The following is a 25,437-nucleotide window of genomic DNA, read 5'->3' on the forward strand; positions in this document are numbered from 1 at the left end:
CCTCTCTTTGACTTGTTTACTGTTTTCTCAGTTTCTCTTTGCTAATTATCCCCCTCACACACACAGCACACACACACAGTTGACACACATTTCTGCCGATTACACAACAAGCTGATTGGCCCCAGCAGCCTCCTAATAAGATCTCCTTCCCTCCTGTCCAGCTAAAGGCACACTTACCAAGGTGTAAATTACATCTAGCGTGGAGCTGCGGCTACTTAAATTAAAAGAGTAAATACTTTTAATCTGCCAAAAAGTAACAGGTCCAGTCTAACCTGCCTGTGTTAAACAAGGCAATGCATCTTAAGCAGGCCAGGGTCTGTCCAACCATCTGGACCCTCTTACAGCTTGGCCCTCACCCAGGTCTGACTGGAGGCTATGCTATCATCAGCTGAGTGAAGCCTCACGGCCGGCAAGGTGCCAACACAAAGGCCCCAGACTGGAGCTGGGACTGGAAGCCCCCACGTAGAAGACCTCCATGGAGGAAAACAGGCTCAGGCTATCTTTATTTTGTCCCCACCAGAGACCCAGGCTGCTTTATTAGGCGATGGCAGCATGAGAAAACATGTTCACAGTGGGGGAAAGTAAAAGGAACAAACCTGTTGTCTGGAAGCATAAGTAAAAACATATCATGGCTGAGCTGCTGAAATTCTTGCTGAAGGGATTGAAGTCATGTCTAATATTAAAAGCGTCAGCTGCTTGCTGGATTGGGTGTCTACACTTATGGCTTCCAAACAATACCTCCTTGTTCAATTGGGTTGAGCTCATAGCAAATATATGGCAGGAATTGGATCACTTATTGTCCAGGGAGTGCGCTTACATGTCTTTAGAAATGTGGATATAAAACCGTCTACGTCTGAGTCTCTGTGGGTCTGGTCGGAGATTGTTGTCTGGCTCTCCGAAGCCTCCATCCTGCCCATGTCCTGGCAGGTTCGGTGCTGACTGTCTCTGTTTTCGGCTTCAGGATGGATGGTTAGCAGACTTGTTTTTGTATTGAAGTGCATTCCATGCGCTCAAAATAGCCAGGGTTTTTAGATACAAAGCTTTGATCGATTAAAAACAGAACATTGCATTTAGACTGCCGATGTTTATTTATCTTTTAGTTAACTTGATGATTGTAAGTAAAGATGAAACTTTTTAGGTTTAGGTTTTTATGACAGACGTTTTACCCAACTAATATTGTCTTTATTAATGGTGGCTGAGAATCAAAGGAGTGTGTATGAGCGTTGTGTTTGGCCAAGTTACTTCCATTTGTTAACTTGAAGACAGGATCGAAGCTCAAGATGAATGGAGCATCTCGTTTTTTGGGTCATGCGCTTATACTGAATTGCCCGCTGAGCCCAGGTTCACATCTGTTCCTAAAAAAGTATTGTTGCTTAGATGAAGAGCAGAGGGAGGCCATATTGTATCCTCACGCAGCCACAGCCCACCAGTAGCCTTGTTTGAGTTATAATACAAGACTGTCTGTCAGCTGCAATACTGAGGAAGTGTTTGTGCTGAACACTGCAGATGGTCAGCTGAACGTCTGGATCAAAATCCCTATAGAACATTTTCAACCGGATTTCATGTAATCTTACACCACTTTAGGAAACTGTGGGAATCTTGTATGTGACAGTAATTGGCACACAAGAGCAAGTTGTTCTATAAAATGTGTATCAGATTGTAGTAGGAAATTGCTACAGAAATCTGTTTACAAAATAGTAAGCTACTTAGCTGTGATAATAGGATGAAAGTTTAAATTGCTGGCAAGTTTATGTGTAAATACAGTAACCCCGAATTAGGTGGTAAATCTGTGAAGAATTGCTGTTTTGCCGTTTTGGTTTACCACATTTCTTGGGAAAAAACAATTAAAGTAAGACCTTTAAAAGCCAGTGTTACCGGAGAATAGAGTTGAGTTTTATCTGTCCTCCTTTGTATCGGCTTTCAGAGGCTTCAGTCTTATCTTTGCACCTTTTCAATGTGGCTTTCACTCATACCTAGCTGTAAATGGATTCTTGGATCGGCTACCAGGAGGCACAGACTGAGGTAACGGATCCCTTTGGCAAGTCAGATACCTCCTAGTTTTACAACAAAGGTCTGTGAGGCTGTCCTTACTTTAGACACAGCTTTCTCTTCGAGCTAAATGTCAATATCTGTTTTGAGCAGATGGAATGTTTACCATGTGAAAGATAATGAGTGCATCTGTCCCATGATTAAGATCCGCTTATCCCTGGCCCCGTGCTTCACCATTCCACCAAATTTCATTAACATTTCCGCAGTAGTTTTTCCTTTATTCTGCTGACAAAGTAACCAAACCGAAAACATAACCTCCTTGCCTGAGGAAATTAGCACTAAGAACAAAGTTCAGCTTACAGTGCAGGGGTGGCATGTGTGTTGCAGGTATTTTGTCATTAACTAAGATGAAATTGAAATTCATTCCACGGGGGACAAGAATGTCTGTATCAAATCTCACTGAAATCCATCCAATGGTTATGTCACCAAAACCACACACGGCTTGCTGAAGAGGAATGCTACAGTAGGTGTCGGCGCCGCTCATACTGCCAGGGTCACTATACATCAGATTTATGTTGTGTTGCTCTGGCTTCTCCAGTTGACATGGCTGTTTTAGTAATTGGATTAATGGCATAGTCTACCACACACAGTGAATGTACGGGACAATATAGAATACTTACAGACTGGGGGCCTTCAGACTCCCTGCAGCACAACTGGCTTTACATTTAACCTGAGCTCATAATGCTCCCTAAAGTGCCGGCTTTAACGGAATTTATTTCACCACACTATACATCACAATATTTTTTGCGAAAGCACGCGACACACATGGCAACTTTCTGCCAGCGGTAGGAGCATGACCCTCTTAAAAAAAAGCAGATGTCCCTCACTGTCTCAGAGAGTGCAGATGAAAGGTGCATCATTCACAGGGAGGAACACAGTTGTTTTCAGTCTCTTAAGCAGCTGGTGATTGACAGAGTGAGACGCGGTAGAAAATAGTTTCTTTTTGATTGCCTTCCAGCTTTCTTTGGCCTGCTGTGCATCTCAGGGCCTCACCCCAACCCTAAAATAACTCCTCATGCAGAAAGTCTCTCTCTCTCTCTCTCTCTCTCTCTCTCTCTCTCTCTCTCTCTCTCTCTCTCTCTCTCTCTCTCTCTCTCTCTCTCTCTCTCTCTCTCTTGCTTACCTCTCTCATGACAAGGTAACTTTCCTTCTCTTTCCAAACTAAATATATCATATGTAGCATGTTTCCTATTTACCATCATGTCCCCAGTGTAGTTTAAGTATGATTGAAGCCCTCCAGTGTTGTGAGAGCATGTAAGTCTTATGTTCAGAGATTGAAGCAGCTGTTCACCATGACAGATATCAAACCATCCCAATATGGGTTTTATGTGAAAAAAATATTACAAACAGTCATAGCAAAACTATACAAATCCACAGTTGCTGTTGTGTCTGAATCCCTTTTTTATTATGTTATGCTCTTCTTTTGCTACAACATGTGTGAAGCAGCTGGAGAAGTATCAAGGACAAACACGTGCGAACGCTTTCTGACCTCCAAAACAGTACCCAAAAATGTAGGTTCACCATCTTCCCCTAATAGATACAAGCCCTCTCGCTTTGCTTTTTATGAACCTCCCTGCTACACAATAGAATATCCTCATATATTTGGATTTAGTCTTACAGTGAACTTTGCCCTCTGCATTCAAACTAAGACTTGATCTTCAAAAGGTTGCCTCGAAGGCAAAAGCACACACTCTGTGATATTTGCTTTTATTTTAACTTGTCATGTGTTTTGTTTTTACTGGTAGGAAAGATACTTTATTATGCATAACAATTGAATGAATGAACTGTACTGTTATGGTTTTATGGCACTTCTTAGGATAGTACATGACATTCAGCTAGAGGTCATGAGCTGAAGTGAAGCACATGATGCAGGGTGAACAATGACCCGCTGAGTCACTAGGATACCATTTTACAGCAATGCTAAATTAATTAGTTATGAGTTGATATCCAATGGAAAATGTGCAGTTTTGAATACATCAAATGTCATAGGCAGCTTTGATTTCAGCTGTTATCCTCAGTTTGTATGATGATGAATATCTCACCTATTTCATAATACATTGTCATCATTCTGCAGCATTGAGGCATTCATATTCCAAAAGAAAAACCTACTTTCCCACAGCTTTGAAAAAAGAGAGCTTACATCGATGAGAACCAAACCTTGTGAGCGGCGTCCTCTGTTTTACAAGAACAGGAGGAGGTTTTTAAAACACTGGTGTTTCTGGTGACTTCATTTGAAATGACTGCCGCACATACAGCCACAAAGCCTTCCTCAGCTTTATATGTCATGTGTGGATATGTGGGGGTTTAGTTTAGGGGCATGACACTCCCTTAGCAGCCCTGCAGAGAGTTATGGTCCATTAGAAATACTGTATCCTGTAATCAATACACACCCCATCGGCCCAAAACCCATCATTAACATGCTGGACAGCTCGTTCTTTACTCTTCTCCACAAACCAGGAGTGCTGCTTTCTCCACTCCAGCTGGTGTGTCTGCTTAAAGGTTGCAATTGCGTTCTGTTTTTTGCCTCCTGCGCCACATGTTTTTCTAATTGCTACCATAGACGAAAGTGTGGTGCAAATGATGTACTATTCAGCGTCTGGACCGAGACGTCTTCCTGTTGAATTTATTTCTTGTTTATTTGCACATTCTTGTTCATGAGCTGCTATATTATGGTAATGAAGAAGTAGAACAAACGTGGCTATGTTTAGATGAAAGATATTCTCTAATAACACGCTTTCATGATGCAAAAAGTTGACGACTACCGCCTATCTCTTAGCAGAAAGCCTGAAAAGCAAGAATGGGCTTGATTGACAGTTACAAAGCAACATTAACAACCAGCATCCCTCTCCTTCAGTCACACACACGCTCGCTGAGGCCACAGTGTTGTTAAGTCAGACTGTAGTCAACCATATATCATGGCACTCTCCTGCTTAAAGACCATATGGAAGTTGTTGCGATGTGATCCCTCAGGAGGATGGGGTTTGTGGCTTTTTGGTGAACACCACGTCTCTCAGAGTCAGCTTTACATGTTGCGGGCGTACGCCCCCAGATCCAGATATCCTTGACAGAGCGCCCCAGCATGTGGCTCATTATAAGCTGAATGTGGGAGTCTGAGGGGTGGAGGCACGATATAGCGCGGCTAAAAGTAATGTACACAGTGTCATGGGTCAAGTGTAGGTTAACAAAATCCCCACACAGAGCTGAGGTGGGTTAGGAGAATAAAAGCTACAACTACTGTATTGGACCAAAACGCCCATACTGATTGAAATATGTACATCCATGACATAGGCACCTTAATCCGGTGAAATATGACCCTTGTAAGATTTACCACAAAGAGAAAATAAAGGATTAGTCAAACCGTGTCAGACTCCCTCGTTCTGGTTCTGATTAGGACTGATAGAGAACTTTAGAGTTACAGTAACAGTTTGGTTAAGTTAGTGTTTGGCAAGCCTGAAGTGATAGCATTTGCAATGGCAACCATGTGGAAATCACATGCTGTAAAGAGATTAACACTCACTTGAAATGATTAGCATTGAGAGGCAATTGTATTAACTGCTCAATAGACCAATTCTTACTCCCTTAGCGGATAGTTAGTCCGGATGAGAGGCAAATCTTAAGCTTGCTTACCCCTGCTGCCTCCCACAATCCTCAACACTTGACCTATTTCATGAGATCTGTCAGGTTCAGTGGTAACTCCTAAAAAGAGGCTCTTGCTGTCATCGCAGGACGTTGAACAGACTACGTTCCAGTGACAAGAGTTTTACAATTGTCTATATACAGTTGCTTTAAATTTAGAGCAAATTTTAGGACCTAATTCAATTGGTAAATGGACTGTACTTTAGTTCTTTATCCAGTTTTCGAGACGCCTCAAAGCGCTTTACAGTACATACTTCATTCTTCACCTTCATACTTTATCATTCACCCATTCATACATCGCTGAGGCTTAACATTCTTGACCAACATTGCATCCTATATACACACATTCTTTCTATAGATTTAACACTGTTATTTGATCTTATCTCCTAGAATCAAACCGGAAACGGCTACACTGAAACAGACAGTTCTAGGTCTTATTTACTGCAACTGTCATTTTTACTTTCATTGATATTTTCTAACTTCCTCTCTTTAATTACAGCGTTGAAGGGGTCGTATTCTACTAAATTCTAATCTCTGAAGCAGCTCCCAGCCTCTAAATCTCATAATGGCGCATAATGCGCTCAGCCTGGAGAGAGTCCTTCCCAAGATTCTGGCGATTATGCTTTCATTATCAATATTATTTTCAAAAAAGATCAAATTACCTCTGGTAGCACTGTTGACCTGCGTAAAGTGAGGAGATTTCTCTACATGTTTGAGTTATGTCGGATATTGGTTTCAAATTGCCCCTTGCTGAATGAAATGACTGTAAAGATTTGATGGGTTGTGTTACTCTGAGTCACAGAGTGGGGAACGGTGAATCTCTGGTGGGTTGTAATGAACTGGAAACAAGCTCTTAGTTGGAAATTAGAGTCCAGTGAAAGGGGGGAGCGAGAATGGTAATTTTCCTAATATAGACATGCACATGCAATCCTAAGCTTATAACAGGTAACTGTAGCCCACTAGAGAAATTTGAACCATGCTTAGCTCTATAAAGACCCGACGGTTACTTTACAGAATTACTGTGCATTTGCCTCGAACTTTGACTACAGAAATACCTTTTAAGGTTTATATTCTTACAGAAGTGATCCCTTTACTCCGAAGTGAACACTATTTGCAGAAAGATGGCCATGGCCGTCAGGCGTTTTCTTTAGGCCTCCTTAAAATATCCTTATGTAGCTTAGGTTTGAGGACTGAAGGGAGAAAAGACCTCAGACCCAGCTAAATGTAAAGTTGAAGACATATTTTGAGGGGAAAGAAAGTGCTGTGTCTGCATTAATAATGTGTTTCATACAGATTGTCCTGGATCAGCATGTTTGTTTGGAGGGTTCAAAGCTGCCAACTACAGTCTCCCCTTTTCAGATGACTGGATCTGAACACAGTCTTGCAAAACTTGGCCAGTCCGTCTTAGTTATAATTGAGGGTGAAGTGGCAATGCCAGGAATGTTTGCCATTTATTTTCTTTAATTTCCGATGGATTCCCATTTTATTATTACTCTCGCAAAGCAATAATTGCTGCACATATTTGTAAAATGGATGGAATGTGAGCCAATTAGTTTTAATGATGTGCAAGACAAATCTGCATGACAGCAATTACTGCGACAATGTGTTCAACAGCCCAGAGGCAGGGCCCAGAGACAACACAGACAGGCAGTGGCAGGATACACTGCGGCCGGGCAACAGGCTTCATGTGGGGCACATGTCTGGCCCAGAGTCACTGACCTGTCCACTTTACTGTCAGCACAGGCGACATGTTTGCCTGGTGTCATTTCTGTGTGTCCCATGGCTGAAAACGAGCCACATGTTGCAGAATTAAACACATATCCCATCATCAGCCAGCCGCCTACTTCATTCATTGGATTATTTTTCTTACCTGCACTGTTTCTCATATTAATTCAGACGGTTTATTTGAAGAACACAGTCTCACACATTACCAAGTTCTCCCCCTGCGGCATAATGTCACTGGAATCTGTGGACTATTGGATCCACCTCTTCATCCCCAAACTTGAGGTTAAACAGACTCCGGACGAGGCGGTGGCAGCCAGCCAGCACGTACTTTAGTTAGATGATTGATTTAACTCCTTGCCAAACAGAGCCCAGGCAATTCCTACTTTATCCCATGATGGAAAATTCGGATCACATACCAAGTTATATATATCCACAACCACATCTCTTTAAATGTGTATGCTTAATCAAAAAAGGGGCTACATTTTCCTCATAGTAGTTAAATCAAAATACTCTAGTGAATTGGTTTCTAAATAAAATCTAGTCAACCAAAAAACAGAAGAGGGTGGTTTGATATTTAATCTTCAATGTGTTAGTTTTTCTCACCGTACCACACGCTGATGATGCTTAATGCAGTGGTCTTTCAATAAGTGTGCATCATCTAAGAAAACTCAAATGTACTGTAGAGCCTGATGTGGCCCTCTTTGTGTTCTGTACGGTTGTTACGCGCTGCTGTCATTTTCCTTGTGTCACTTTAAAGCTCATGTCACCAAGAACAGACATTGTTGGGGTCCAGTGTGCCTTCACTTAAAAAAAAACATAAATTATCCCCTTGAGTCTGAGCAGAGTGGCAACAACAGGAAACTCACAGCAGGTTCGCCACCAGTGGGGCCCTTTTTTTTCGACTGCCAGCACTCGTCCCTGCCAAGAGCGGTGGCAGCGTTCCTGCCTGCGATCTGTCAGTGTCCACAGCATCTGTGTCAATAGCATTCCTCAGCCCTGTTGACAGAGCGCCGCTGTTTGCTTTAACCACCACCGACCAGTGGCCTGATTTACTGTTTGAGGATAATGTCATAAATCCTCAAGTGCCGTCCACGCCATACATTTGTGTCACAAGATCAAGAGGCTGTTTACTTTGCTCTGCGTGCCGCAGGGTTTTTCAGTATCTGGAGTGTGATGCGGGGGTGGGCTGGTAGAGTGACACAGATTATTTTTCCATGACCATGAAATGTTCTTAAGACCGTAAACTTGAAGACTATTGATAATATTATGCACACATTCCTCTTAAAGTACAGTAAGCCCCTACAGGTTTTGTTTGTTTTTCAAATAAAAGACACAGGCATCTAGTGGATGAAGTGTCAGCTATTTACAGTTGACGTTGAGTTTTTTCCCATTCGCTCATGTTTTTATGGCCTCTTACTTTCATTGGCTTTTTAAGCTTCCTGTGTTACAGTGAAAGCCCTCACTGGATTCTAGATCAGTGACGAAAGATATTTTAAGGAAATCACTTTGTATAGAAATGCTGGCGGCACTTAACTGAGCCATGGACCTGAAGTATAGGCTTTACCTCAGCCAGAAATTGGATAAGGATTTAATGTAAGTGATCATATACATTCAGACTAAACAGGGCAGTTAAAGACTCAAGAGAAATTGAACATGACAGCCCCTTCAGGCCCTCTGCTGAAGGAAAGGGACAGAGAAGGTTGAGAAGTGAAACTAATGGCCCCTTGATTGAATCAATTTAAAGTGAGCCCCGGTGTTGAGATCAGGGAAAGTCTTTCTGCTACTGCTCCTTCATACAAGGGGGGCACATGCTCTAACATGACCTGCTGAAAACTTGATCTCCATCTGTGCTCTTTCTTCAGCTGACTGCCAGCCCCCCTGCCAGAACCGTGGCTCCTGCAGCCGGCCACAGACCTGCGTGTGTCGCTCAGGCTTCCAGGGGCCCCGCTGTGAGGAGGTGGCTCCAGAGCAGGTGTACATCCGTGATGGAGGAGCCCTGAGGCGCGTTCAACCCGGGACCAACCCTTTCCAGAGAGACCAACCGCGGAGAAGGCCGTCAGAAAGGCAGGCCATCGATACCACGAAGGTCCAGACCCCACGACCTGCGACCACCAGACTGCCTGTGTGAGTGATGCAGCTGTGCTGCCTAACGCTTCTTATAATAGCCGGGAAGAGTCTCATAGCTTTGCCAAAGAAAAATAACCAATAATATGTTTTAATGGTCTTCCATCGACTGTTAATTATGGCCTGGTTACACCAGGGTAGTTGGTGAACTAGTGTAATTGACGAACAAACATCTATTACACTAGTGTGTGGTCAATGCCTAACCTTAACCATTTAGAAGGAGTTTCACAAATTGAGGGTAGCCATTCAGACACAATAGATTTTCGATCATGTTTCTAGATGATTTCATTTAATAAAGATATATTGTAATGGGTAACAAAAATATGTCATAGCCAAGTAGCTTCCCAAGTAACTAACTAATGCTAGCTTTAACTGTCAGACAGATAGTAAGTTTGGTCATTAATGGGACAATTAGTTCACACAATTTGTTAAAAATATGTATTAATACCATCAATTATTGTATTAAAGCTTTCACTAAACCATTCCTGTTTATGGAGCAGTAAAAAAGAGTTTGATCATTTCTCCTGGATCTTTGATCAAACATCAATACTACCAGGATAATTTGCAATTGGTCAATGGCACAATTTTGCGTGATAATGTAACGGAAATTAGAACTTACATAAGCAGGTTTTGTATCTCCTTATTTACAATGTCAACCCTGCAGACAGAGAAACCAGACTTCTTTTGTCTGAAGCCAGACTTCATTTGAGTATATACAATATTTTTTATTTAATTGGTGAATGTATTATTCTGTGGCTTTTCACTGAGAGATATTTTTTCAAGCTACCAATACTGTCACACAGGCAGGATCATAGAAAAACAAATGGTACACTGTGCTATAAGAAATGATCAAACACTCTTCAACAAACAGTAGTTCATTACACTGCTGTACTACAGCGCTGGTTGTATTTATCTTTGCAATAAATTAAAACCAGATGAACAGGTTTATATGTTAAATCTTTGATACACTATAAGTAAAACAAATACCAAGTAAAGCAAGTCAGCATTTACTGCCACTTGCTGCCATGCTTGAGAAAGCATTAAGGTAAATCTGTGAAATGTAGGAAAATATTACATGATTTACCAGGCAGGAGTATTACCCGTGCTATTTGCTGTGAAAATAGAGCTGGGAGATTATATTTTCTTTAAGCTTTGACTTTGTTCTTTGATTTGTTGGAATAACGGTGACTATAATGTATCCAACTAATAATTGCTTGGATGAAGGCCTCTTTTAGTGCATTCAGCAAACCCTCCAAAGAACTACTAATCAGACGGGCCTAATCGTTTCTTGGCTTGAAAGTCTGACTGTTTTAATTCCAGTAATTCCAATCTGGTTGGAAATAACATTTTTGTTTGATTCATTGTATAACCATTGCAAGAAGTATATTCATGATGGAGGGTGCTGAAAGGAAATAATTGTTTCCGGGAAGAATTTTGACAGGTCTTTATTGCTTACAGGTTTAGACTTATCTTGTCAAATTATGCTCCATTTGGGATTCTCGCCCGGAGCTTTTCTTATCCACTCACAGTCGGTTAAAGTGCCACAATTTGTTTGGGCCCCGAGGTCCTCATTCACTTTTTAGCCAGTTTGTCATCTGGGTACTTTCTCTTTACCAAACCACTTAAACATTCTCAATTACATCTGACACTTATGGTGCTTCTTGTGCTATTTGTGAGGGTCTTGTGTCATTTTGTGCTTTTGCTGGTGTTATGAACAATGCTGGCTGAGCCCTCCACATGTTTGTGGTAGCTCAGTAAAACTACTAAATGTTTTGGCAGATGGTTCATAAAATACTTTTTGTACATCCTCCTTCCCGAAACGATTATCTTAGAGTTGTAGTAAATCTTCTAATCAATACAAGCCCTTTGAGGACTGCACAGTTGCTGTGCATATGTTGTCTTTGTTCTTGACTCACAGGACATTTTTGCGTCCTGAGTCACAGGTCTGGGACAAATCGCAAGAGACAAGGCTGCAGGTTCAACATTAAGAGGCAGACAGTTTGCCTGAGTCACGAATGCCCCTACTATGACTGTGTCCGTCTTTCATGTTTCTGCAGAAGTTGACTAAGAGGTGCTGTTAAGTTCAAGATGGATCATTTCCCTCTGGTGAAGTGCAAAATATTCAAGCATGCAGCTCAGACTAATCTAATTAGTTCTTTCAACAAACATGTTTTCTGAAATCTGCAGGACAGACTTAAAGCTTCTGCCGAAATATAAAAAAGTCTTCCTTTACACATTAGTACATTTGAATTGGAATACTTTACTTACTTCTTATTTCAGTACTTTTATAATTCACATGTAGAGCCCAAGCCTTGTGAACTGCTGCAAATGTTCTGCATTCTCCCAGTCTAGAATGATCTTTTAGGGGTGGGACAGGTTCCCCCCTGGAAAAGTGGTGGATGCAAGTCTTGGTTTCAAATATCAGGCTGATGTTCCACTGCTTCCAAAGCCATGGAAAGCACGAGCAATGTGAGGTCACAGAGAGTGAGGTTCAGATAGAGACAACATCAGTGCCAAGGCTCAATTACGAGTGAGAAAAGAAGCCAGGACAACTGACAGATAGCTCATGTTGGTCTTGTCCCAACTATGCTGAGGGAGCAAAGGCCAGCCTGCACATGAAACACTCAGCCAGTACTTTCTCCCTACTAGAGAAGGTGTGAGGTACTATATATGTCTTTCTTGGAGCAGACTTGGCTTGTTATGTCAGCAGCACCCTGTTACTAACCCAGCCTATCAAGTGGCGCCAAGAACAAGAAATAGAGTGGAGAAGGAATGAGATTTATAGAGAGAAATAGATCAAAACTAAGGTTAATTGAAGCTGCCAACCGCAATGAATGTGTCCTCTCACATTCATGTCTGTCTGTGGCGTGGGGGAGACGCTGCCTGATGCTGCATTGCATTGCAGTGACCCCCAAAACAAAATGTAATGTAAAATGGCCGACTTCCCATAGGTTATTTGACAATGGCCAAATATAAAGGGCCATTAAAATGGCTCAATCCAATGGGCCAGTCACGTGACTCGATCCAATTGGCCAATCAAATGGCTAAATTACATTTGTCAAACAAATGGCTCGATTCCATCGACCAATCAAATGACTTGTTTCAAAGGGCCAATATAAAGTACTTGATGCAATTAGCCAATCAAATGACTCGATCCAATGATCCAATGAAATGACTAAATTCAATGGTGCAATCAAATTGCTAGATACAATTGATCAATAACATCTCTAGATTAAAGGCGCCAATTCAAATGACTGTATACAATGGGAACTACAATGGGATTTCAATCATTCTGAATTATTTAGGATCAAGAGTGCTTCACCCAAAATGTGGACACAACTCTTATAAACAGACAAGGCCATTAAAGTAACACATTTTGATAGCTTAACAGTATCCTTTCCAGGCTTGAAGCTAAGCTAGCATCTTCCTTTAGAGTCATTCATTTGCAGTTTTCTCATAATAAACCTTCAGACAGAAAGCAAAGTCATTTTCACCGTGACAGATCTGTCCACCACATTCAGAGGGAATTCCGCTCTGTCAAATCTAACCACAGCTGCCATGTTGTCAGTCCTGTGTGGGCACACCTGCCTCCTGAAATGTTATCTTAAATAATAAACTGCTTCCTGAATAGTCATACTGAATGAATGCAACACATTTATGACTGACAGCCTAGAATAAAAGTCTTGTTTGGATGGACAAAACATATGAGGAGCCTTCTGTTCAGTGGGATTCTGGGACATGGGAATACAACTTTTCTTGTACTTCTTTCTCCAGTCCTCCAATTCCTCCTCTGACCATTTAAACTGTCTAAATTGTCCCAGCTGGCTGTTCTGTAGGATTACAACTGTTAGATTTAAAATAGGTACATCCTATATGCAGATGGCAACATATATCAATTCCCTTCTCTGTCTAAATGTGTTTCACTGTTAACCAGTGCTTCCTGTGGGCGCTGTGCTCAGCAGTAGTGAAAGAGCTTGTCCTGTCAGCACGAGATCCTGCATATCACAGCTAGGTCTGTCAACTCCCAGTATGGAGGTCAGGGCCAGTGGTGAACACGTCTGGCTGAGCTGGAACTGTGATAACGCACATAGGACGTATTCATCACCTCCTATGAGTCCTCCGTATCAACTCTATACCCCCACCGTTCTCTGACATCAGTCCGCTCAGCAGGAAACAGAGCAGGGCAGAGCAGGATGTGTGCGCAGCGAGCAGGTCGTCTCTCCAAAGGTCATCTCTCTCTCGTCTCTGTTACATAATCACACTAAGGACAGCTGGCAGCCGTTACCTGAGAACAGAGATGTACAGTGATAGTGCACACAGTTAGTCTTTTTGAACTTTTTAAACCACAGTAGTTGTTACCTAAGGAATATATTGTCATTCTTCTACACCACTACGATGAATGTGCAATTGACAGAAGGCATTGTCTAGTCTTGGGTAGAGTTTGCATTTAGAGTTATTATTTAAGTACTGTCAAAGAACAAAGGTGGCTTTCGTCAAAAGTTTTTAGTGTTAGAAAATGTTGTCATTCACACAGTTAAACCACCCGGTACCTCAGTACAATGTTACAACTAGAAAACGTAATGCTACTGAGTAAAACTTATTGTACTGAGTTCCATGTGGTGATGTATACAGTATTCAAATGTTGGGGAAAGACTGCACTGGTATCGGATTGGTAGTCTGAAGATGCCTGAGTTTTAAGTTATCGACATTTAATCAGTGTTATTACCACTGGTTCTTTATTTGAACTACTGTAAATCAAAAATGAATTTCAATACATTATTGTATAAATGTCTCAGCCTGTTAACGTATTTTCCCTGTGCAATGTTGAAAAGCACACTCTAACTCAGGGATGATTACAAATTGGGTCCCAAACAGTAATATATTGAGATGTTGAAGAAAAACAAAAACACCCAGTGACATGGAGCAGAACGACCCTTAAGAGGGTGAGGCATGCGGCTTTCTCTGCATTAACTGTTATGCTTATATCAGCCCCACAGCTTGCCTAGTGACTAATAGGGCTGGCGGTTATGTGGATTGTTGACTCAAGGCTTTGCGCATAGCCACACAGCCGTTTCTCAGAGGAAACTGTGGTCATAGCGGGAGTTCTCCATGTTAATCATGGATCACTGGTCGCTTTCACTCCCACTCCAGACAGACCACACCACCAGCGCTGACGGGAGCCACCGTCAACATCCCTTAGGTGAAATGTTGTTTTAATATCATTACCCATGTTCTTGGTAGCCGTGATCACCAATGAATCACAGGTATCAAGTGTAACAGACCTTAAAAAAAAAAAAAAGGGGAATGGAAATTTGCCTAAAAAGACTCTCATAGGAGGATAATAAATTAAAAGTGCAGCACAGTAGTTTTCCGTCTCATAATTCTCTTGATGCTTACCACTTTGATAGGGTATGTGTGTACTTAAACTAAAATGTATATCTAAACATTCAGCCTGGGAACGTTTTCCTACTATACCACCTGGCAGTCTGCTATATTACTCAAAGAGGACGTGTCCAGAATCGTCCTCTTGTCTCCCTTTTCGGCCGCTGCCAAAACAGAGGAGGCCTGCAGATGGGGAGCCGGTGCTGAAGTAGAGAAGAGGAGCGAAGTGCAGGGTAATTCCCACAGGTTGTATGTGCTGCTCTCGTCTGAATAGGCCTCTATTTTGCTTCTAAACCAGGCATATGACAGTGTCTCGAGCTGTGATTTGTATCCCTGCATGGGAAGACTGGAAATGAACTTCAACAGTTTCAGGTTAAATGGTTTTCTCAATTGTGAATTACAGACGTGTGTGTGTTGCGTTCTGAAGCTTCAAACTGTACCTTTACCCTGACCTTGGTGCCTGGTGTGTTTTCCCTTGTGATATTTACTTTATTTGGAATCTCTATTAGTTATAATAGCAGTAACAACTATTCTTCAAGTGGTCAAAATTAAAGAAAATCACATTCTTGACAATCCATAATATCAACAAACCCCCCCCAAATAACAAAAAGTAAGTACATCTCTGTCATGTATAATTTAAATGTAAAATATATCATATATATAGTAAAATTGTAATATTACGTGTATTCAAATGTGAAATATAGGCACCACCAAAATCATGGATCTTAATAACTGCTGTTCTTAATTTATTTTAAAAACTGATCCTATGTACATGTAGGTTAAATCGAGCGGTATTTTTCTCCAGTTTGACATGGGACAGGGCTTTCCGTAGCACGATTGGACATCCTCTGCCATGGTTTGTGGTTTTGGTACCTCTGTGCTCCTGTGGGTCAACAGAGTGCAGACTCAGCTGTGGAGGCCTGCTGTCCTCAGGTGACCTTACTACATGCTAAAACAAAGGGGAGGAAATGTTGAATTTTGCACAATATAGTGTACATTGGTAGTAAATCAACCAAGATTGATGTAGCATATGTTTTGTAATACGTGTGTCTAAATGTGCTGTGGCGTTTTGAATGTAAGCAAGCTTACCACACAGCAATATTGACAGAGCCAGGCCAGGGAGAGCTGGGGTGTTTATTTCTACAAACACAGAGCCAAACGAGTCCCAGGAGTGTTGGGCTTCCTGCTAGGCCAGAGGGAACAAAGGACCATAGAGAACTCCACACTCAGCGTGGGACAGATATGTCTTTCTCACTCCCCATCCCCACTCTCCAAAGCCCCATCTGAAACACGTTCCCTGGGCCGCAGTGCCAGCGGGCTCAGCATCCAAAGCCAAATCCTTCTCATCAGGAGGGCCTGTGCAGATGCAGCTGTCGGAGGGACAAATACTGCAGGGCAGTCAGAGGAAGAGGGGCGCCTGTCCCATTATGCACTCCAGCCTCTAGTCCAGGAGCAGATGGAGAGAGCATCCATCAGGCTCCACTCCCAGATATGGGGCATGGTGTTGAAAGCATGAATAAGCAGTATGGCCATGCAAGTAACAGCTTAATCCAGTCAGATTTTAGGATGTAGGGTTCCTGTGGCGAAGACCTCCAAAAGGGCCAAACATACACATCCCACACATTTCTCTTCTTTCCTACTGTATACGTCAAAACTCAAGTTTCCTTCTTTTTGTCTTCATTTTACCCTCTGGGAACCTCTGGTAACGTTTTTATTGCATTTTAATCCAATGTTAACGACCGGTACATATATTCCCTCAATCACGTCTCTTATTGGAAACCCGCTTGGCTTTCTTTCAGAGCAGTCTGACATGTGACACTGACCAGCGAAGGCATAGCCTCAGTCAGCACTTTGTAATGGCTCTTCCTGCTGACCGGTCTTGTGGCATTCCACTAAGTGAATGATCAGAGCAACTACAATAAACCGGAGAGTATTGAATAGCCTCTCAGCTCACCATGTCTCCAGGCATTTTGATTCAGGCCCCTGAACCACTCCAACCACACTGCTTTTCTTCCAGACGGATTTAGGCCTTTCTGGATTTCTTAAGAGTTTGAAACCCCCACTTTATACACGCTGGGGTGAAAACAGAGAGGCTGGCAGTGCTGCTGCCCCCCTAGAGATGAAAATGAAACTGTTTTGTTCACCGATGTTGGCCTGTGATTGAGTAGACAGCAGCAGTCATATGTTTTGATCACGTAGTGTCTATAAACCGCGATGAGGTCAAATTTCCATAGCATACATTTTTATGCAGACGGTAAGGGAAATTAAACCTATAAAATGAATTGGAACTTCACCTTTTCATTTGTGTGTACAGCACTTGGGCCTATCGAAATAATACTCTTTGCTGAACACATTTCTCGAGAACCTTTGCTGCTTCCAGTTCTGCAATAGGTCCAGTTGTTGCTCTAATATAAGCCCTATCCTCTGGGGCAAGAAAACAAAAAAAGCTTTCTGAATCGATCCAACCCGACTGTAATTCATTTCACCCGCTCTGGCTGCTACTGGCAGGATTCCTGGAAGGCCGTCCAGACACAGAGAGCATGATTTGATCCAGCCTCAGTGGCTGGAGCGATAAGCCCTCAGACACACCCAGATCATCACAAGAAGAAATATTCTGCCAGGACCCACAATTATCCAAGTCAAAATGACTGGAGATGTTATCAAAAAGAGACCGGCTTTAATTGTTCACTGATGTTTGGCCTTATGCAGCCTCATATGAGGAGAACACATCCTCCCTGTTTCGGGAGAAAGGAGCTTATCGTTAAAGCGCTGCAAATGTTTCTGTGACTTTGTGTTTTCCTGTTATTCCTAGTCTTTTCTGTAGTTCTGGAACTACTAGAAATGTTTGGTCAAAATGTCATACTTTTATCTATTTTTTGTGGGTTTTTTTAATTTACCGATCACAGGGAGATTACATTTCTCCTATATTAATTAATTTATACTAGAAAACATGATGTCTTTGTGTTTTTGAGCAGACATTTTTTTATTATTTTACCCATTCATTGTGTGCTTGTGGTGCTGCACGGCTGACAGCGGTTGATCTTATCAACCCTTTAATGTGTCATTGTAGTACATAGCACCCTTACTAAGGCACAATATATTTTTCTTCTTACATTCAATCATTGGCAGGAAGCAAATGCAAGCGCTTTAAGAAATAAATAATTGAAGTGTGGTCCATGGCATGTCAAGCTGTTCCTCCAAAACAACATCAACATCAATAGTGCTCCAGTCAGTTTAACAATTAAATGTGATTCAGAGTGTCAAATTCATTTAGAAAACAACTTGTGAGAGCAGCCAGTGGAAGTTAAACATTTACTAGTGGAGATTAAACATTCACAAAAAGCTGTAATTTAGGGTGATTTTAATATGACAGAGGCTGTTGTCAAGTTATTTTTGAATTTCCGGACAAACAAAAACTTCACCACCATGCCATGGCATGACCGTGTTGCTATGAGGGACACAACAACAGCGTAATGAAAATCCCCTTGGGGTTGGATATTATATTTATTGGTGCGCATGCTATGGTTCAGACCTCAGGATTTTATTGAAAGAAACACACGGGGACCTCAGTGGCGAATGATGAATGGCTGAGACGGTTCTGCATGAAGCCAGAGGATTGAGATGTGTGACCACAGTGGGGTTTGACCACTTGGTGGTTCAGATGGTTTGGTGCATTGAATGGGTTGGTAAGAAAGAATTAATTAATTCTCAGCCCGCAAAGACTTCTTTCACCTCTTAAAATACACCAAAGCTGTTAAGACAGACCAAATTCTGAATTAAGATTTTCTTTTCTTTGCCTGTGTGCCCTGAGTGCTAGATTAAACATGGGAAAACCACCCTGCCTTCTCATAGTAAGAACAAAATAGTCTTAAAATATCCAATTATGATTAATTTCTTCTCAATATCAGATATAAGAAAGCTAACTTTTTGCCAAACCAAATTCTGAACTTGGAAAATGAATCACAATCAACCTATGATAATATATGTTGTGCTAATCGGGAATGTTTTCTCTTTTCCTAGCTACACCATAGTTAATGTCTCGGACGTCACAGAGATTCATAACACTATTGGGCTTTCAATAGCAAAACATGAACAAGAGTCAAGTGTGTATGTCTTTGCTAATGCTCTTGAATAACACCTCCTGGGACTACTCTCAACAGTCTGCACTCTGCTTCCTCGTCTGCAAGCTTTAGTCTGTGAAAAACTGGAGCACCATCTGTTGTTGAGCTTCGTGTGGAAAAACATCTCTCTCGACAATCTCAAATGTTAAACTCTGCATAAAGAGATACATTATCTCTGTCCATTGCAAAGTGTTTGGGCTTTTTAATTGATAGAGAACGCTGAAAGGAACAGGGTCAATATGCTTTGTTGCATCAAAAATACTGTAAGGTTTGTACCCCGCACACAGTGCTCTGTACAGCTCACTGGCAAAAGTGCATTTTGCAAATACTCTCATAAATCTCCCCTTCCTTTGTTGCCAACTGTTTGCTGTGGTTCAGCAGTACAACGTTTTCATTGTTTTAGCTGCTGTATGCACACTTTTCTTCAATGTCTAAACTTCCCTCCAGTTAGACTGATGATCTGCAAGTATGGCACAAGCTTTGAAATGAACAATGGTCTTCGATGCTTTCTCTGAATGAGGGTAAACTCAGATTCACACTTGGTCTCCGATCATCGTCAATTACTTTTCCATTTACCAAGTAGCCTTCAAATTGCCCTAATTATGTGTTCTAATGTATTAGGGTTTTTTGGCTGCCGCTCCACCTTGGTAAGAGGTAAATGGAACCATTAAACATTTTGTTTAAACAAAGAGTAATGCCTTGATTTTCCTCAGCAGGATAGAGCGACTGTTTTCTTGATTGGTTGAAACCTATTGGTGAATTATGAGGTTTCCCCCCTCATGACCAGTCCAACTCAAACAGAACTGAGTGAGGACAAAGGCACAAGGCTAAGAGCTACAGGGTTGTACGGTGTGACCCAGACTAGGGTCCCATGCCAGCGACTCTGCCTGCTGTCAGACTGTCTTGTTTAGACAGTCTGTTCAAAACCAAATGACTTAATCCAACAGCCAGACAAGCTCTTCATATCTGTCTATTTTCTGTATTAGCTGCCATAAGCCAACAAACCGAGGCCATTAAATGTTGGTTTGGACTTGGAAATCTCAAACAAATCAAAATGAAAAATGAGATTTATGAAGGTAGACTTGTGCTGCGCCTGAAGTGCTGGTGAAAAAACATAAAATATCACAATCCTCTCCAACCTACTTAGCATCTTAAGCCCAAGAAAAACTAAACGCTGTCTTGAATAGATTCAGTTATAACTGACAAACATGCTATATTTTTAAATGATGATGTATAGAGAGATAACAAGAGCACCTCAGAGACCAAACTGTTTGTGAATGAATCAGCTGTGGACCATACGTTACTGTGCCGTGCTTCACATAAACACAGTTCAGAGTGGGCTACAGTGATGGTTTAAGACGTAAACACTTCACGATCAGTGTGTGTGTGTGTGTGTGTGTGTGTGTGTGTGTGTGTGTGTGTGTGTGGTGTGTGTGTGTGTGTGTGTGTGTGTGTGTGTGTGTGTGTGTGTGTGTGTGTGTGTGTGTGTGTGTGTGTGTGTGTGTGTGTGTGTGTGTGTGTGTGTGTGTGTGTGTGTGTGTGTGGGTGGGTGTGGGTGTGGGTGTGTTTGGGGGAACATGCTCCTCAAATGAATCCAGATTTGTTCTCTCTGTCTGGCTCTGACTTTTTCTCGATGGGCAACTCACAAAAACAAAACAGTCACCACTGAGATGATGGGAAGCGGTGTTTTCCAAGCCGCCCGCCACGGTGCTTTCCTGGCACTTAAACAAAGCCACCTAACTGAATTTATCCACGTAAACCCACCCCTTCCCCCAATACACTCTCATCAAAACATCAAAGTACACCTAGCATTGTGCTTGGCAGTGTAAATCACTGGGTTTTATGTACAGCATCAGCATAAGCTCAGAGATCAGAGGGTTTGTAGCTGTTTTGACTGTCATCCAGTTCTTGGTTCTGGCTACACTGTGAACTGTTTGCGTTCCAAAGCTGCCTCCTCTCCAACTCATCTGGGTCAAGAAGAGGCGCGGCTGGAACTGCCATTCAAGCTGCCTGTTGAGCCTTCATCAGATCTCATATTCACATGTTGTAATGCAGCGATAAGTTCAAAGATATGTATCGACGGAGTGCCAAAAAAGACTTTTGCAACGTATTGGAAGCTGTACACTTGTTGGATGCACATCTTATACTCTTGGAGATTACTGCGATTTGTAATTTCCTCAAATGTGAGGAGATTGTGTTTTAATTGCTTTCTATAGTTGTGAAATGAGTGGAAGTGGACAGTGCCAATGGCTTTATGTCTTAGTTGGAGCGCTCTGTTGCTATCAGATATAAACTCAAGCTTTGATCAGATGTTTGGACCAATACTTAAAATAAAATAGTTCTCTTTAAATGTAATTATATAGCACATGTTCTGAACATGAAATACAATGTGTAATGTGCTACACCTTGTTAAAGCCTCGGACTGTATTCAAGTGAACTTCTACTAATGTAATCAAAGTGTCTAAATGATTTACTTCATTATTTCAACATCATGGGTGTCCATAATACTTTGTCTTTGGCCATTGCAGTTGTATTTAATTAACAGATTACATCCGCCAAGACGGTTATGTTTTTGTGTTATTGTCAGCCGAATTACAGAACAACTATATGCCAGATTTTCATACAACTTGATGGAAGAGTATAGTTTGGACCAAGGAACAACCCATTACATTTTGGAGCAAATCGGAATCACTGGGCGGATACACACATTATTTCTCACTGGCGGAGGTCTGTGCTCTCCATGTGTCCTTTTAGTTCACTTGGACCTGCAGTTGAATGACAGAAAAATGTTATGAATTTATTTGCCTCCATTCTGTCTTTACAGTATACCATATGTTCATTCAGCAGCGTTCTTATCAGAACCATTCAGTGATTTAATTAAAACTCCATGGCTATCATTTAATAACCAAAACATATTCCCCATCTGTCTGTGTGCAATCTTGGCAGAGGTCTTCAAAATTGCTTTCAAGTCACCCATAACAAGGCGGGGGAATGGTTCCTGCTTGGATCCCAGAGGCCTTGAAGTTCCTAATGATGACATCAAATGTCTTGAGTGAGTCGTGCTGGCCCTCACCGCCCTCTGATCTGCAGTCAGAGAGGGCAGCGGTGAGCTCATTATGGGAGGAAGTCACTTTGCCATTGAAAGTGAGAGAGACAGAACGAGCAACATCTGTCTAAGCCTAGGGAGTGAGGCAGGATGCGTGCAGGCCAGGTGTCACTGTCAGCGGTGGAAAAACCCGATCATTAGTAGGATGGACGATGTAGCTGGGTCAGCCACCTCCTGTAAGTCCTTACCACCTTGAGTCCGGGGGACCTCTTATTTCCCCGTGTCATTTCCTATCCCTGGGACGCGCCCGATAGATTCAGGATCTGGGTCAGCAGCTGTCAGATATACTGTCGATGCTGCCTGTTTTCTTTTGGATAGATGATGTGAGAGGTCATTATCAAATGTCTTTTTCCCCTTTTCATTTACTGTCCTGTGCTCTTGGCAGCAGGAATGTGGTTTGTGGATAAAGAGACATGCATGGGCTTGTGTTGCACCTACAGTAGCACAGCTGGAACAGGGTGTGTGTGTGTGTGTGTGTGTGTGTGTGTGTGTGTGTGTGTGTGTGTGTGTGTGTGTGTGTGTGTGTGTGTGTGTGTGTGTGTGTGTGTGTGTGTGTGTGTGTGTGTGTGTGTGTGTGTGTGTGTGTGTGTGTGTGTGTGTGTGTGTGTGTGTGGTGTGTGTGTGTGTGTGTGTGTGTGTGTGTGTGTGTGTGTGTGTGTGTGTGTGTGTGTGTGTTTATGGTTGTACGTCTGTGGGTCGACAGAGCTGATTCAGTGTGTAAATACGTGGTGTGTGGCTAAAAACCACATGTAATAACTGTTAATGCATGGTTTATATCCTCATTTGGGATTTGATTACTGCTTTAATTTAGTTGAAGGGCCACAGGTGTGCTTTGTAGAACTTTTTCTCTGATCGGCCCAACATGGTTCCTCTTTGTCTTGCTCTGCTTACTGTCTGTCTGAGCAGATCTGTGGGATCCAGATGTTTTTTTTGCAAGGTTGAATCCCAGCCCTCCTCAAAGCTTAGGCCCTTCTGCCTGTCCATCCGAGAGGCACGCGCCTCCCCCAGGTCGCTCACATGAACTCAGCTTCTAGGTCGTACAACACAGGCTCAGTAATTGACCCAAATCAAATGCGCACCGGTAAAAAAACGTGCCCCTCTCAGCCCTGGACAAGCTTTGTTCTTCGACCCTAGTTTTAATACTTCCTCCAGCCCTGTGCAACACTCAGGATGTTGCCCCCTGGTTGGCCACAGTCAGACAGTACAGGGAGTTCATGATCTAGTCAGGCAGACACAATGTGTGATGGAAGTGTTTTGTTAGCTGATGAAGGGATCTAATTTGTTTAATTACTCATTTTTTCCGAGGCAGACCAGCCACAAACAGACGCCAACACAAACTGGGACACCTAAATCCTTTTGGTTGCTGGATCCTTATTTGTTGTTAATCAATGGTGAAAAATCCTCTCTTGCAAAAGTTTAATGTCTGACAGAATCTTTACATGAATTACGGATGGTCTTGGATCTGTATACAGCAAATGTCAGTTAAGAAACCCTATATTCGCTTAAAGAATGATATGGTATTATTAATTGGATTAAAATAAAATGATTTCCAAATCATAGTGTTGCATCAATAAAATCAATTAAGGAAAGCTATGACCTAAGACAGCATGACATATTATTTTCTGTTGCATGCTTTAATGGATTTCACAGTGATGCGCATTGGTTGCAGAAGGGTGTTGCTTTGTGTGTAAATATGTGTGGGCTATTAGCGTTAGCCTGAGGTCATGTATTTACAGTATGGTCTTGTGATCATGTTAATGACAGGACTCAAGTGAGACGGGGACCTCCTGACTCCTCCCCTCAGCAGACTGGGACCTCCCGCACTGTGAAACGTTATCCATCATCTTCTGGGCCAATAACCTCCAACGCTCTACCCAATGGCAACGGCTACGCTAATGGCCACGGCAGCGAGCACAGAAACAGGCACGGACACAGGAATGGGCCTAGCAACGGGCACCACAACACTAACAGGCCCACCAGCGACAGGCAGCTGCAAGGGCAGTTCAACAATGCACTCTCACCAGCAGGTAAGAACAAAAAAACATATATTTTGTACACGTTTAAGATAATGAACTTGGATCTGGATCAGCATTCTTAACATTTCACTTTCCTCGGTCATGTCAAAACAAACATTGTGGCTCAATTAACAGAGGCCAGCATGCACATGTACACATGTATGGTGTCATCGTGGAATGGAACATTAGCCACAAGAAAAAAAAATTGGCAGCTTCCTAGGCCGCACTTCCATTCCTCCACTGTCCACCCACCCCACCCCCTTTCTGTGGTCTGCATCCCACCAGACAGTCTTTGATATGAAAGCTGCGTGTCCTGGTCCACAATCTGCTGGAGAGGAGTGTGAGCAGTGTGTGTGTTCTTGTGTGCTTTGATATCTTTGGGAATATGCCTTGTCACCTCTCCGACATGACAGGCCCTAAAACCTGGCGCCTCTACCCACAACAAAAATAAACGTGATCATGTCTTTCTTATATTTGTATCCTCTCTTCAATAATTCATCTTCCTCTGATCCCCCATCCAGCACACACAGCTGTCTGCTGTTCAAGCTTGTTGTTTCGCCCTGTACCACAGCAACGGCTGTTGAACAGCTTCCCACCATTACACCATGTTAACTTGCACTCAAGCGCTCTTTGTCTCCTCAACACATACACACATTCAAAACACCTTACCCTCAAGATAAAGGGCTTGGAGACTAGCCCGATGTCTAATATTATTCTTTCCCCCTATTTGCTGGCCTGTGGAGCAACTCACATTCAGCTACAGCGTGCCACTGCCCAGCCGTCAGCACACACCCTCGCACACTTATAAACCTCCCTTTGCCCAGACGGGGAGTGTGTCACAGTGAGGCTGAAGGAGAAAGGATGCAGCTCGTCTCCAGCCCGTCTCCCCTGCTGCTGCTCCTCCTCACCCAGGTGTCTGTGTGTTTTCCAGGGGCCAACCTCACCTCCAACCTGGACCGCATTAAGATCGTCTTCACGCCCATGGTGTGCCGCAGGGTGTGCAGCGGCGGGCGATGCTACAACAGCTGTGAGAAGGGAGACATGACCACGGTCTACAGCGAGAACCAGCAGCAGCAGCAGCAGCGGCAGCAGCCAAAGAACCCGGGCTACCGACTCTGTGAGTGTCAACCTCTGGCCTTCTGTTTATTATTAACTCTTATCTTTCTTGTCCACTTGTCATCCTTCATCTCCCTCTCATCTCTTCCCTTGCTTACTTTCTGATTCTCAAACACTTCCCCTGTGCCTCCATCCTACTTTCTCATTCCTTTTTTTATGGGGT

The 25,437-nt window shown here is 42.6% G+C and overlaps 1 protein-coding gene across 2 annotated transcripts in view; it reads left to right on the forward strand.

The window, feature by feature from the left end:
- The window catches only part of LOC117478236 (latent-transforming growth factor beta-binding protein 1-like), an 82,327-nt gene that overhangs the window by 4,428 nt on the left and 52,462 nt on the right, over positions 1-25,437 (forward strand). For both annotated transcript variants that reach the window (XM_034125210.1, XM_034125217.1), the window contains exons 3-5: positions 9,273-9,534; positions 23,908-24,170; positions 25,090-25,275. In XM_034125210.1, coding sequence (XP_033981101.1) covers positions 9,273-9,534; positions 23,908-24,170; positions 25,090-25,275 — 711 coding nt within the window. The remainder of the gene's footprint in view (positions 1-9,272; positions 9,535-23,907; positions 24,171-25,089; positions 25,276-25,437) is intronic.

This window comes from Trematomus bernacchii, unplaced genomic scaffold (genome assembly GCF_902827165.1).
Source record: "Trematomus bernacchii unplaced genomic scaffold, fTreBer1.1, whole genome shotgun sequence".
Taxonomy (NCBI): Eukaryota; Metazoa; Chordata; class Actinopteri; order Perciformes; family Nototheniidae; genus Trematomus; species Trematomus bernacchii.